General features: G+C 42.9%; 1 protein-coding gene across 1 annotated transcript in view; it reads left to right on the top strand.

Moving 5' to 3' along the window:
* Window positions 1–15,422, top strand: part of SLC1A1 (solute carrier family 1 member 1) — a 63,518-nt gene that overhangs the window by 29,840 nt on the left and 18,256 nt on the right. Inside the window, exons 3-5 of the mRNA XM_004279099.3 lie at window positions 11,010–11,102; window positions 12,761–12,875; window positions 14,545–14,587. Coding sequence (XP_004279147.1) covers window positions 11,010–11,102; window positions 12,761–12,875; window positions 14,545–14,587 — 251 coding nt within the window. The remainder of the gene's footprint in view (window positions 1–11,009; window positions 11,103–12,760; window positions 12,876–14,544; window positions 14,588–15,422) is intronic.

Genomic DNA, 15,422 nt, shown 5'->3' with positions numbered 1-15,422 from the left:
CTGCACTGGCAGGCGGATTCTTAACCACTGTGCCACCAGGGAAGCCCAAGATCCCTATTTTTAAATTCAGACTTTGCAGGTGGTGACATACTGGGATCATCTAGGCTGGGGAGGGCATTTTTTTTAAGGATACGTATTCATTTACTCATAATCGGCTGTGTACCGGGAAGCTGTCCCACACCCTCCAGTGGAAAGAATCATGGCATGTGCCTCCCTGAAACAGGTTCAGTTTAATTCAGAAAACACTGGTTAACTGTGTGAAAACAAACTAACCCTGTGAGAGGCTGAAGTTCCTACCATCCACCTGGTCATGGATCCCAGGTCTTCTGCTAGCCACGCAAGTCCATGAGTCCCCGTGTTGGCCAGAAGGTATAAGAGTTGAAGACTCACATATCACTTGGCTGTACGGCTTGCTATTAGGTAACTAAGAGCATCCAATATCAGCTTCATCTATGGGGGAAAGTATGCATGCTTTTCTTGAAACATTGGTGGCTTTTTTATATAGTTTAGTCTCTACGAAAATTGCCACTTCAAGATGGATTATAAATTTAAAACTTACTGCTGGAGCTTAAAATCACACAGGCTGAGAATGAACATCTTACCTCATCTGCACCATCTGGAACCACTGGACTCTGCCTGCATTTCAAGAAGTGCCTCCTTTCTCTTTTCCCAGGTTTGTTTGGGAACCAAGAAAATAAGATGGCCTAAAGAGCTTTGCACACATGAATTAAACACTCCCCTAAGACCAACAAGAAACTTTTGTCGTGTTAGAACACAGTTATTGAAGCCAGAGGACTTATTATATTAACTGGGTTTCTACAACGTGTTTTCTCCAAAGAAGGAAGGGGTACATTGTATACATAAGGAATGGAGTTCCCATAATGAATGTGCCACTGGCCACAGTAATAAAGAGAAAAGCAGGAAGAGTATTCCCTGCTTCAGTCTCTGACATAGTGAAACCCAGAGAGTCCACCCTGAATGAGCTTTCCTTTTGCCTAAACCAGTGCTGCTAGACTGGTTCACAGCTCTGTTCAACTGAGTTAACCTGGTTTTGTTTCTTAAAAAAAAAAAAAAAAAAAAAGGAGTGAGCCTCATATACTTGAGTCACTTTTCCACAATTGCCTCAATTGCCTCTCTTTGTCAACCTAATGTGAAAGCAAGTAGGTTTTGCCATTTCTTTGGGACTTCATTCTTTATGAGGGCTTCCATGTCCTGTAAAACTTGTATTAAATAAATGTGTATACTTTTCTCCTGTTAAAAAAATAGGAAAAATGAGTGAGAAATCATGCGAGGATTCTAAGGAACCTCCTTTGTGGAGTACATGGATCTGGGAAACGACATTCATTCATTCATTCATTTCATCTTCAATGTCCCAGGCTCTGTGCTGGGCATACAAGATATAAAGAGAAGTCCTGTCCCTCAAGAAAGGGAAACTACATTGCAATGCTGTGTGATAAGTGCTTTGTGGGAATGAGGACGGGGAAGGGACATTGGGTGGAGTTTTGAAGAAGAGATAGGAATCAGATGAAGTGAGGCAGGCATTCCAGGCAGAAGAAAATAGCAGAAGGCATGGCATCTTGGGAGGACAGTGAGACTTGGACTGGAATGCTGCAAACCTGGGGAGGAGGCATGAGAATGGAAGGCTGAGGGCATGGCTTCATGTGATTTGTGCGCCTTCCTGGGAGGTCACGCGAAGCAAGTTAGAGCAGTGACTCCCACCTGTGTCATTATCTCCAAAGGAACACCCTGAACAAGCGAGGAAGTATTGTTTAAAAGAAAATTCAGTGACAGTCCAAGATGGTAAGGCAGACTTTATTCCATCATGGTAGGTAGAGGTACCACTGCAATGGGATTTTGCAGTGGAGGAAAGAGAGTGGGTTCAACTCCAAATGAATACAACATGAGCCACTGGGAGTTGATAGCCAAGAAACTGAGTAGTGAGAACAGTGGATGGAAGGTTACTGTGAGGAAACGTCGGAGGTAAGCGGGATTCTGCCTAAACTGACCTCTAACAGGATTCTTGCTGGAGACAGGCCAGGTTAATCAGATATCCCCTGAGGGGTGGTGGAGAATGAGGAACCTGATTAGATATAGAGAGTGATCAGATATTGAGGTATGGGGGTTCTGGTTAAACTGATTTAGCAGGGTTCTTGCTAAAACTAGATTTTACAGTGAAGTCCACAGTTAGGCCTAGGAGAAGGTTCAGGAGCCTGACTAAAGTGTGGTCAAGCAAAGAATCTTTGTCAGTATCAATCACAGAGGAACAGGAGAGTCTACTGGTTAAGAGCCAGACTGCCTGGGTTTGCATCCTGGCTCTGCCATTTACTAGCTGTGAAACCTTGAACAATTTACTTAACGCGTCCTCAGCTGTAAAATAGGGATAATGATAATACTATGTCATAGTGCCCTGGAAGAGCTATATAATTTTTTAACTTACTCTTTTTTGTCTGATACTATCAGAGGTTTCTAGACAGTCCCAACGTTGGCATCAGAAGCTACAGGGTCAATATTAGAATCAAGCCCACACAGGTGAGTTCACACAATGCGTTCATTCTGGAAATGAAAATAATAGGAAAAGGCTTGCTCTGCCAGCAGTGTTAAGTTCCTCAGCATACAAACAGCCTCTACCCAGATGCCTGAGCTACCAGCTTTGTAAGGTAAGGAGAAGCAAAGAGAGAGCTCGGTAATAATTAGCTTGCGGTAGAAAGCCAAAAAAGTCTCACTGAGCTGTTAGTTATCCTGATGTCAAAGCACGGACTTTGAAGAGAGCGGCTGAGCTCCTTAGATCCTCTGAGGTGTGTTTAATGCTTATTGAACAAGAAGCGTCCTATAAAAGCTCATTCAATCTTCTGAAAAATTGGCCCAACTACAAATACCACTGTCCTCTATGATATTAAAAAAAAAAAAAAAGTTAAAACAGCACCTGGATTGCTGAAGAACCAGGAGACCAGCCCATTGCTTCTTGACAGATGTTTTGAACATCAAATGTGGACCTGCTGACAAAGGCTGCAAGTGAGAGCCTTTAGTTCATTTGCTGGGGACCATTTTTTTTTTTTAACTTCAAAGAATAGTCTGGGAGGTGATAGAACCTATTTCAAGGCAGTTCTTTGTATTAATGTCTCTAAGGAAAATAGATGTCATAGGTGAAGCGTGCACAGAAATATATTTTGCATGCTCCCCTCTGCCTTTTCTCTTTCCCCCTTTTAACATCCCAGGAGTATTAATCCAGGCCCCCCTGAATCAACAAAGTGAGAGCATAGCCAGCCTTGTTTTCTCTGGGGAATGAACTTACTTCTTTATCCTCATGGCAACCCAATGAAAGTAAGTAGGACCTTACCTCTCTATCTTCAGAGATGAGGAAACAGGAGATTGAAGAGAGATTCAGCCAATTTTCCAAGATTACACAGATCATAAGGGCAGCACCTAGGACTGACGCAGAGTCTCGGGCTCCATTCTGGAACCTTCTGCTGCCTGGGCACCAGAGCCTGGGAAGAGGTGCCTGGGGGCAGGCAGCCATACATAGGTTTTCTATTTTACCTTAAGTGCAATGAGAGGCTTATACCTGCATGTGAAATGGCCTGATTTATGTTTTAAAAAGATCTCTTTAGTGGCCATGTGATGAAGGAATACAGAAGGATTATGGTAGGAGTGAGGGAACGAACGAGTTAACACTTGTGTAGTGCCTTCCATGTGCCCAGTGACACATTTCATATTGATCATTTCATTCAGTAATAACGGAGGCTATTGACTGAGGAAAATTTAAGTTCTAGGCATGCTATAGGTACTGTTTCTGACCCTTACAACAGCTGTACAAGATGGGGTTGTTCACTTTGCTCCTCACAATTACACTTTACGAGGTAGAGGCATTTAAAACCTCCATTTTAGGGACTTCCCTGGTGGTGCAGTGGTTAAAAATCCGCCTGCCAATGCAGGGGACACGGGTTCGAGCCCTGGTCCGGGAAGACCCCACATGCTGCGGAGGAACTAAGCCCGGGTGCCACAACTACTGAGCCTGCACTCTAGAGCCCACGAGCCATAACTACTGAGCCTGCGTGCCACAACTACTGAAGCCCACGTGCCTAGAGCCCGTGCTCCACAACAAGAGAAGCCACCACAAGGAGCCTACGCAACGCAACGAAGAGTAACCCCCACTCGCCGCAACTAGAGAAAGCCCGCGCACAGCAACAAAGACCCAACGCAACCAAAAATAAATAAATTTATTTAAAAAAAAAAACATGCTCCATTTTATAGATGTGATCCCAGGGGGTCCCACCGAAGCCCATACTTGTTTCTCCATGTGCCGGTGGCCTCTCTGCTGGTGATGGAGAGACAGGAGTCCTCTGGATAAGAGGATGCCCCAGTGCAATGAGTTTCTTGAATGATGTGTCCATTCACAATTGTGAAGCACCATCAGATGCCAGACCCAAAAATCTTCCAGTAACAGTTCATTCTGATACCTTAATGGCAAGGTGGGGAGAGATCATCACGAAATTTTGTTCTCAGGTGGGTGGTAGCTTAATCAGAGAGCTCTCAGAGGAGTCTTTTGCCCTCAGTTGTTTATCTTTAAAACATACTATTGTTTAGCCCACGCTTCCTTTGCAGTGTTTTCATAAAAAAAATTCTAGTAGATTGTTACTGCTTTGGTCAGGAGCCAGCACCCCAGCTCATCCAAGCCTCCTCCGGAGGTGAAAAAACAAGTGTGGTTTCTTAAAGAGCTAGCAGGTGCCCCTAAATTCCAAGGACTACCTCTGTTTCTAGGCCACAGCTCAGCCTCAAAACTATCCCTGTTTTTAAAGGACAATCCTGGACTCACTGGTAACTGGACTTGTTAAAGAAAAGAAATTCGGTGATACTTGTTAAAGATGGTAAGGCAGACTTGACCTAGGACCATAAAGACAAGTGTAGGGACCACTACAATGAGATTTTGCAGTGGAGGAGAGAGACTGGGCTCAACTCTGAATAGAGCATTTATAGCCAAGGAGCAACGGGGGTGGGGGGCACGGGATGGATAATTATTAAGAGAAAACATCAGGGGTAAGGGGGATTCTGGCTAAACTGACCCAATAAGATTGATGTTGAAGACAGGCCAGAGTAATCAGACATCATCTGGGAGATGGTAGAGGATTAAGAGACCTGATCAGATGTCTAGGATGATCAGATATCAAGGGTAGGGGGTTCTGGCTAAACTGACTTAGCAGGGTTCTTGCTAAAACTGTATTTTGCAAGGAAGTACACAGATGGGCCTAAGAGAATGTTCAGAAGCCTGACTAAAGTGTGGCCAAGCAAAGAATCTTTGTCAGAATCCGGCACATCTTGAAGCTGCCTGCTGCGAGTTGCTTCTGGTCACCTCAGCCTGGTGACACCTCTGGCTCCTCTGAAAGCCCATGATACCAGGTCTCTGCACCAGTGCTTTACACAGCATCCAGTTTTTTAAATTTCCAATCTGCATGGATCAATAATCTTTGTAAACTATAATAGAAATGAATTACTAGGAAGAAGATATAAAAAACAAAGACACACAAAACACTTGCCCGACTTTTTATTATTACATTCAACAGACATAAAATTCTGTTCAATTGCTATAAACTTTCAAACACTTACCTTTGATTTCTGTGCAGATCCTGTCGCACCTGCTTTGCAGTGTATTAGTGCACAGTTCCCTCTCATTTGTCAGTTGCTAAAGGGCAGGTGTTAGCTTCCAGAAGAATTGAGTTTTGGGAGTGGACCGTAAGGAGAGGCGGTCCTCTAGACTTCACCAGGTATGAGGCGTGGCCTGAAAGCCAGGAATCCAGGAGGCTCTTTAGAGTAAAACCCACCATGCTATGGTGATGTTTCACCTGTAAGAGTTTTAAATTTTTGAAAGTATTTTTAATTGTGGTTAAAGTACACATAACATAAAATTTACCTTTTTTTTTTGGCCATGTCCTGTGGCATATGGCATCTTAGTTCCTCGACCAGGGATTGAACCTGCACCCCCTGTTTTGGAAGCACAGAGTCTTAACCACTGGACCGCTAGCGAAGTCCTAAAATTTACCATCTTAACCATTTTTTAGTGTATAATTCAGTGGCATTAAGTATATTCACATTGTTGCATAACCATCACCACCACTCATCTCCAGAACTCTTCATCTTGCAAACTGAAACTCTGTACTCATAAATAGCTCCCCATTCTCCTTTTATCAAGGGGGCCATATTCTCAACCACTGTCTCATACTAGCCCCATGCATGTGCTACAAAATCTAGTCCAGCGCTGCCCAGTACACCTTCCTGTGATGGTGGAATTGTTCTCTATTTTTGCTGTCCATTGCAGTAGCCACAGCTACATGTAAGAGAGCACTTGAAAAGTGCTGTCTTCAGAGTCCAAGGTCTGGATTAAGTTACCATTTGCAGGACAACATCCATTGAGCTAGACCACACGTTCTCAACAGGAGCAATATGGCCTCGAGGCAGCAAAAGCTGGTTCCTAGGGTGGAGGCGGGACTTACTCTTCTCATGTAAAGAGCACTTATATACATTTAGTACGTGAACAGATGAACAGTTTGTGCTATTAAAATTTCATGGGATGGCAATGAGGAAAAAATATCTAAGACTGGAGGAGGGGCGAGTGGGGTGGAGCACACAATAATGAAAAAAAAAGAAAAACACTAAGATGCTAAATATGTTCTCACATGGAGGTCCGTTATGGGTGAAAAGTATTTTTGTTGGCCGCTCTGGGAACCATACCAAACTGCCCTGTATGAGTGGTTTTTAAGATTACCTGCCAAGTTCCTAATCTCTTACACAGGAGTGGATCTTTGAAATGGGCTCACTTTGTAAGGAGAGGAATACCAATAAGAAGTGCAGTTTTTTCTGTCACATGGAAAGCATCGAGTACAAAATTCATAAAGCATCTTATTTAATACACAGAGGATCCAGAAAAGAATAAGCCTCTGGCCTTAGAGCACTATGGTCAGCATGGTGATGGAAAAGCACACCAAGAGATGATGGCTGATCAGGTTTACCGTTATCCTCCCCACCGCCCCTGTGCTATCAAGGTACAGGTTGCACTGAATTTCTTTTTATAATACATTTATTTATTTATTTTTGGCTGCATTGGGTCTTCGTTTCTGCACGCGGGCTTTCTCTAGTTGTGGCGAGCAGGGGCTACTCTTCGTTGCGGTGCGCGGGTTTCTCATTGCAATGGCTTCTCTTGTTGTGGAGCATGGGCTCTAGGCGCGCGGGCTTCAGTAGTTGTGGCACACGGGCTCAGTAGTTGTGGCTTGCAGGCTCAGTAGTTGTGGCGCACAGGCTTAGTTGCTCCGCAGCACATGGGGGTCTTTCCGGACCAGGGCTCGAGCCTGTGTCCCCTGCATTGGCAGGCGGATTCTTAACCACTGTGCCACCAGGGAAGCCCTGCACTGAATTTTGTAACATATTTAAGCTAGAGTTTATTCATTCAACATTGCTGAGCACCCACTAAATGCTGGACATTCTGGTAAGGTCTAGAGATTATGCTGATGTCCAGTATGGTAGCCATTAGCGACATCTGGCTATTTATATTGCGATTAAAATTAAGCAGAATTTAAAGTCAGTTCCTCGGTCACACTAGCCACATTGCAGGTGCTCACTAGCCATGTGTAGCTGGGGCTACTGCAATGGACAGCACAAACCAAGAACATTTCTATCATCACAGGAAGTTCTACGGGCAGTGCTGGTCTAGAATTCTGTAGCACGTGGATAGACCCAGTATGACATAGTGGTTAAGATCTGGCCCTTGGGGTCAAACCTGGGTTGGGATCCAGCTCCACCCCTCACCAGCTGTAGGACCTTGGCATGTCACTTAGCCTTTCTGAGCCACAGCCTTCTCTGTAAAATGGGAGTAATAAGGCCTAGCTCATGGGGTTATATAGTAAGCATAAAAGGAGATGATGCACTTAACATGCTGTCATTGCTCAATACACAGTGTCTAGTAACATTTTCATTTTTATTATAATTATCATTATTACTGGCAGGTGGGGTGTTTAGACCACCCATCCAGACATTTTATATTCATGTTAAGTTCAGTAATGTTCCTGTTATAAAGGTTTTCAAATATTAGGCTGTTTCCCTGCATATGTTCCCTCCCTTTATGGCAGTCACCCACCCCTCATCCTCAACACTGTGTTAAAAATTGTTGAGAACCTGGATTTGAGTGCAAATGCTGCCCCCAATCAGTGGTGGCTAGAAAGTTAGAGTGGTAACTCTAGAGAGGTGGAGAAGTGTGACTGTTGATTTGAATACACTTCTGATATATCCAAGAGAACTGTAGGACCTAGGTAGATTTGAGAAATGGGGAACAAAGCTCTTCCTGAAAGTAACTACAGGAGAGTTGCTGTACTCCAGCAGAGAGGAGCTGGCTGACTGCTTTGGAGGCTGTATTTGTTTAAAATATTTCCACCAAGAATCTCATTATTATGAAGCCTTTTATTGCCAGCTGGGAGCTGGAATAAAAGCAGAGGCACCAGCCCATGACCAAATCATTAAGACAAATTAAGACATATCCATATATGCTGGAAACAATTACCCGCATAGATTTAATTCGTTTCACTGCTGGAAGAAAATCCTGAGCGGGGCGGGGGGGGGGGCATGAAACACATACCTGAGAGCAGTTCTGCAGCCACCCTGTGAGCCTGTCACTTGTCAGCGCCTTAGGGACTGGGAGATGCTTAAATTGGATGTCTGACAAAGGACAATATATCTGAAAATACATCTTCTGTTAGATCAGGGATACAGGTGTTTGTACAGGTTACTTGGAGTGCTGTTAAGTTGGTGATTTTCTTTTTTTTAACCCACCATTATTGTTACGAATAATTATTATAATTGTTTATCAAAATAATGTATGGAGCTCAAAAATGGAATAGGAACATTTTATAATCAAATAATACACTTAGCAAGCTTATATATTTGCATTATTGTTTGCTCTTTTTTAAGAGACCAAAGCTAAATATGAGATAGTTCATTGGTTTCTGAGTTGCAGCCTTTGGTGTCTCTTAATTTTTTTTTGTTATTGTTTCTTGTAGAATTATTGTTTTTAATTGTCTTAACATTAGGAAAAGAAAGTCTGCTCAGCCTACCACATTCTTTTTCCCAAAGAAAGAGAATAGGATCTATCATCCAGGTTATTCTAGTATGTGACTGCTGCAGTATACCCATCATATGGTAACTGCACAATCTTGCTCCGGAGGTTGGTTAATGAGCCCTTAACAACATCCTGGGGTGACTGCTAGAGGCCAGAGCCCCTTCTCTCAAAATATTAACTTCATAAGGAGCAATCAACAGCCAGAGGAATGGCGTGTTTAGAGTGAGAGATGACTTTTTCTGTCATCATCATCATGATAGCTTCCTTACAGATTTTTCCTGTACGTCAACTATGTACGATTATATTTGAGGAGCATAATCCCCTAGTCACTTAAAAAAAATGGATAGGCCTTTTATAGCATGAGGAGTGAATATAAAAGCTACTTGTGCTTGCTGATAGCCTGCAGGTTTATGACCTTTTCCTCCGGGTTGTCTCATGACAACCTCTTCGTTTTTCCTGCTACCCTGTACTTCAGGTTTTGCAAACAGTTATGGAACAACTCGTGTGTTGAAGACTCAAAAATCACTTTCTGTGGTGATGGTTTGATTCAAAATGTGATTCTCATTTTGGAAGTCGGACAGGGTAGTCTGAAACCTTCAAATGACGGTTTGCTGAAAGATGACTTGGTCGCTTCTGAACCTGCCTCGTGTCCCACGTAGAAGCAGTCCAGTTAGAGAGATGCATCATTTGATTCCATTTATATGAGCATCTTTGATGGAACGCAGAGGTTTCTAGCAAGGAGGGATGTGTGCCTTCCACCTCTACAGCTATCCTTGGCACTCTACACAACCATTTCAAGTCAGGTAACATTCAGTCATTTTACTGGCAGCCAAAGACCATCTGAAACTAGATCTAACAATGTGGTTCTAAGTCTCTTTGATTACCTGTGCCCTCGGAAATTTTTATTTATATCCCAACTCCAACTGGGATTGTAAGGAGTCTCACAATCAAAGCCATACAGAATAAGGTTGTAAACATAAAAGCAATTTAAAAATCATGAAAAGAAGGAAATTTGCTAGCCAGGATGGATAATGAAATTACTGTGATTTATTATTGAATTTGGCCCTGAGATTGTCTAAAGATCCATCATTAAGTAGATGATTAAATACCTGTGGTACAGCCACATGACAGAAGATTATGTAGCCTTTAAAATTATCTGCGGGGTGAATTTGTAACAATAAGAAAAGGTGCTTATAATACAGTATTTAGAAGAGAGAGGATTAAAAACTATCAAATTATCTCAGCCATGTTTACAAAAAATTGAGAAAAAAATATGGGGATAAAATTCACCAGAATATTGACTACAGCTGATGACATGAAATGATTTTTGTTTTCATCTTTGTTTTTTCTTTTCTTCAGATAATTACAATGAACATATATATTATAATCACATGTAAAAGTTATTTTTTTAGTTGACTCTCAGATTCCTGACCAAAAAAGGCAGAAAGGGAAACAATCAGGAGTTACATGGTTTTTATTATGTGATGAAAGAACTTTCTCAGTTCTTCAAGGTGAACTTTTCCTTGATACTGAATCCCAAAAGAATGTTGAGTGATAGAATGTACAAATCTTGATAAAGTTCTTAGAGCGGATGCAGAAGGGGGGACTCCTTTTACTGTCTCAAGACCACCCCCAAGAGCAGCCAAAGACACAGCACTCACTATGGGCTAAAGTAGTGGGGATTAGCCAGAGGGGAACTTGCCTCCCACTAGGCTTCTGTCTCTTAATTCTGCATTTGGAATGTTGAAGTGGTTCTTTTGCCCATTGCAGTTATTCAAACAAAATGTGTGAGATAGGCCTAGCAGATGCAGACACAGCTCTCAGCTCTTTTTTTCACACCTTGAGGATTGAATCACCACCAGTCCTGGAAATTTTTTTGAGTAATATAATTTGATTTCTCCCCCCTTTTCAGGTGTTGCTGCACTGGATTCCAACATATCTGGAAAAATCGGTCTACGTGCTGTCGTGTATTATTTCTGTACCACTGTCATTGCTGTAATTTTAGGTAAAATTTATTTCTGGATCCTTATTTTTCTGTATAATTGTTACTTTCCAGTTAAAAGTAGTTGGCTTTTAAAAATGCACACTTTTTTAAAATCAAAGTACAATTGTCAAACTACTATGAAGCTTTTTGGCTTGAAGTCAGCACAGCACATTTTATATGAACAATATAATACTGACTGAATTTCAGCCGTGGTACTGCTTATTAGTGTCTCTAGTAAGAAACAGAAAGAGGGTGACAGTTCTGTGCCATATCTACCTTATCAGGTAGAAAGAAATGAAGCCAAGGGCTAATATAATCTTTAAACTTGATAATTAGTCTATAATAGTGGCTTTGAGTATAATTATAAAGTATTTCCAGAAAGACAGCATTTCATTACATTTCAAATTTCATGCAGTAGCCAGAACTAACAGAGTCTTGCCAAGTATAAATTCCACTTGAAAGAGGGAGAATGTTCTAATGAGGGAATATGGTTGCTCTTATACCTTTGGCACTCTTTTGTGACCCACTCTTTTGGGACCTAGTGTAACATCTTAAGAAGGATGACCGGAGTGGGAAGAGAGGAGTGTACTCAGATGTTGCAGCCAGTTTGACCCTTGCAGCTCTGCTTTAATGAACTGATAAAAGGTGATGAAGATGTGGTGACATTTTAGGGGTATTAGGCCAGGGGACTTAGGAGGGCCTGAACCCCGCCTTAACTCAAAGCTACATCTCCTCATGAGATTCCTGAGGGAGGCCAACGCAAAGAACAAAGCTGGGCTTATCTATTTTCTGCAACCCTGAGACGGAAGAGTGGACCACACCCATTCATTGCCCCTCTATTGCCCAGTGACTCCTCCCATTAGCAAAACTGACCCATTCAGCATCCTTAAGTCCCGCCCCCTTGGACTAGCATTTCTCCTTGGGAAGAGTGATAAAGGGCATGGGGCCTTTTCTTCTTCACTCCCCTCCAGTCAAACAACCTGGTCTTTCCTAAAACCTCCCACCTCTGCTTGAACACCTCAAGAGGAACCCATTACCTCCAGAGGCCAAAATGGGGCTTTCAGATGCTCTCTGTTTAGACATTTCTTCTTTACAATGAGAAGAACTATCTCTCCTTGGAACTCCTGTCCTCATTCCACCCCCTAAGAGTCACACGGAACAACACTTCCTAACCTAAATCCTTTTGTGGGTTACACAACAGCTTTCCAGATATTTGAAGGCTTGTGATATGAAAGGAAGATAAGGCTTATTCTGTATGAGCCTCAGAAAAATAAGCAGCAACTGTGGGTAAAAGTTACAGAAAGATGTTGAGTGAGTGCCCTGAGTTGGAAAATGAATTATTGTCACCCTAACCCCTGCCTAGGCTGATCTCATAAGCTAAAGAAAAGAAAAAAAGAGGATTCTCATCAGCAGGTGTTTCCAGAAGCAGTTCTGGAATGCAGCCCCTTCATTTTTTAAAAACACACATGAAGAGTTCTTTCTGCTTCATTTAGTTGGAAAAGTAATAAAGGCAACTGCTGAGGTCCCCACTGAGGCTTGTCGTTTTGGCTGGACCTCAGGGTCCCCATCCCAGTATTGCCCGGTACCACCAGGCCTATTGCTTCTAAAATGGATCCACGAGGGGTGTCAGGTGCCCTGGGAGGTTCTTAATGCTCTGTGGGTGCTATCTTTGGTCATAGGTATCGTGCTGGTGGTGAGCATCAAGCCTGGTGTCACCCAGAAAGTGAATGAAATTGACAGGACAGGCAGCAGCCCTGAAGTCAGTTCAGTGGATGCCATGTTAGACCTGATCAGGTGAGTGTCTGGCCAGCAGGTGGCTTCATAGGCATGTGACCTATGTGGTCGCACAGGGCCCCATACTTGGTTTAATGCTATGCTGTTGCTGTCTTGAAATTTTTAATAATTTTTGAATTATTATACATGTTCATTTTGCCCTGGACCCTGCAAATTACACAGCCAGTCATGCTTACCATGTCACGGTTCCGAGAGGGAATGGAAGGAACAGCGTTCTCTGTCAGGGTTTAGGATGGACAGAGATGCCTAAAGTATACTTGTTGCGTTAAGATGCCGGGCTGTGTTAGGTGGTCAGTTCTGAAGCATACTTGAAGAAATACATTTTTTAATTGTACAGGAGAAACCCTCTTATCTGAAGCAATCAGGGCTGGAGATTGGTCAGTTAATTAAAAAAATAAACAGCATTTAAAGCAGAGAATCGTAAATATGCATTACGTATTTTGTTTACACTTAAAACTTAAATGCGTTTATTTGCCAATTTTTTTATGTCGGGCCAAGGTCTTCTCTTAGAGTGTGTCAGTTGATTTTTCATATTCCTGTTGCCTAGGCTGCCTTTATAAACGCATCATCTGCAATTTCCAGATTCAGTTTCCATGAAGTGGAGAAACAAAACCCTTAGAAATAGCAAAGAAAGCTGAGTGCCGAGTTCTTCCGGTTGTTTTTTATTTCAATTGTCTTTCCTTACCTAATGCAACCACAGAAGTTTTACTCACTTGCCTCAATTGAGTTTCCAGGCATTCCAGCTTAGTCTTTTTTTTTTTTTTTTTTTTGCAGTACACGGGCCTCTCACTGCTGTGGCCTCTCCCATTGGCGGAGCACAGACTCCGGACGCACAGGCCCAGCGGCTATGGCTCACGGTCTAGCCGCTCCGCGGCATGTGGGATCTTCCCGGACCGGGGCACGAACCCGTGTCCCCTTCATCGGCAGGTGGACTCTCAACCACTGCGCCACCAGGGAAGCCCCCAGCTTAGTTTTTATGGAAACTGCTCCTTCCTTTTCACACTTATAATGCATTGATTTACATAATTTTTAATTCAATGATGATTATTTGCAACTGGCATAAAGAATTTGGGAACAAGTGCAGTGGACTCTCATTATCAATGAAAACAGAAATGTGGAAAATATTAAAGAAGTCTCTTAACTGTGCATGTCTACCTGCCAGTGTGAATTTCACCAAGGACAGCAGGCATGTCAGCTACTCGGTGAATCAGTTAAGCATGACAGGTGGTTAGGAGAGCTTTCTATCTATCCCTGGTTGAAGCTCAGCAGGGAAAAATAAGTCTTAATACAAGGAAGTATTATGTAAAGGAAAGGCCAGAAGAGAAACCAGAGTACTAATTCTATCACATAATCATTTCCATCAAAGTATTGGCTATGACAAAAAAACCCCAAAAAACCAAAACAAAACACTTTTGCCTTGGGCTTCCCTGGTGGCGCAGTGGTTGAGAGTCCGCCTGCTGATGCAGGGGACACGGGTTCGTGCCCCGGTCCGGGAAGATCCCACATGCCGCGGAGCGGCTGGGCCCGTGAGCCATGGCCGCTGAGCCTGCGCGTCCGTAGCCTGTGCTCCGCAACGGGAGAGGCCACAACAGTGAGAGGCCAGCGTACCGCAAAAACGAAACAAAACACTTTTGCCTTAATGTAATACTGCTTGTCCTGTCTCCAACAGGAATATGTTCCCTGAGAACCTCGTCCAAGCCTGTTTTCAGCAGGTAAGAATAATGACATTTGCCCTCAAGTTGCTCCCCTCTTCCCCCTTGCCAATTAAGATTTTTTTCCTGCTATGACCCAAGAAATGGAATTAGCCCGTCAAAAATGACAGGAAATGCACCTGTGAATGGAGGAATATCAGGTGACCTATTTAGTAACCCTAGTATTTCCAGGCACAGTGACATGCCTGTTGTAGCTCCTCCGTTTTCCCTTAGGCTTTTTTTTCTTTCCTCCAAAAGGGCTCAACTGGAGCAAGTCAGGAACCTGTCAAATAATGAGTGTTTTAAAATGTGGCTTCTAGTACCTATTTTTGGAGAACCACATTATATTTGTGAAGAAACTTAGACTATCTACAGATATAATGCAGTTAGAAAAGTAGCCCTCCACCTCTTCTCTCCTTTCCCTCCCATGGTGGGAAATCAGTGTCTGACCCACATGGGTGGTTAGTGTTCCTGGCATTTGGTCTTTTCTTTCATCTTTACATGCCCATTGCTGGCACTCTACAGAGCAATATAACAAAGCCAAGATTTTTTTCCTTTAGGAAGTTTAACAATCTCTTCACTCCATTTCCTTTAAGGCTTTTTCTCTTGTTTATCTATGCACTTTAAGACAGCTGAGTCTATCACAAGCTGCTGAATTCATTTACATAATTACAGGAACACAGACCTCTGTGTAGACCAATAAAAATGGCAATTAAATTGCTCCCTGCCGACCTCCAAGAGGTACAGAACCACCTCTATTTAGGGAGTGCCTTTGCAATTCAGCCACAGTGGTCATTTGTAAGGTTCCTGGTGTTGGCAGAGCCTCGTAGGAGGGACATTTATGCCTGGCGTGATG

The sequence above is a fragment of the Orcinus orca genome, chromosome 6 (assembly GCF_937001465.1).
Source record: "Orcinus orca chromosome 6, mOrcOrc1.1, whole genome shotgun sequence".
In the NCBI taxonomy this organism is placed as follows: domain Eukaryota; kingdom Metazoa; phylum Chordata; class Mammalia; order Artiodactyla; family Delphinidae; genus Orcinus; species Orcinus orca.
Note: the sequence above shows the minus strand (reverse complement) of the source record. Positions and strands in the feature narration are given on the sequence as shown.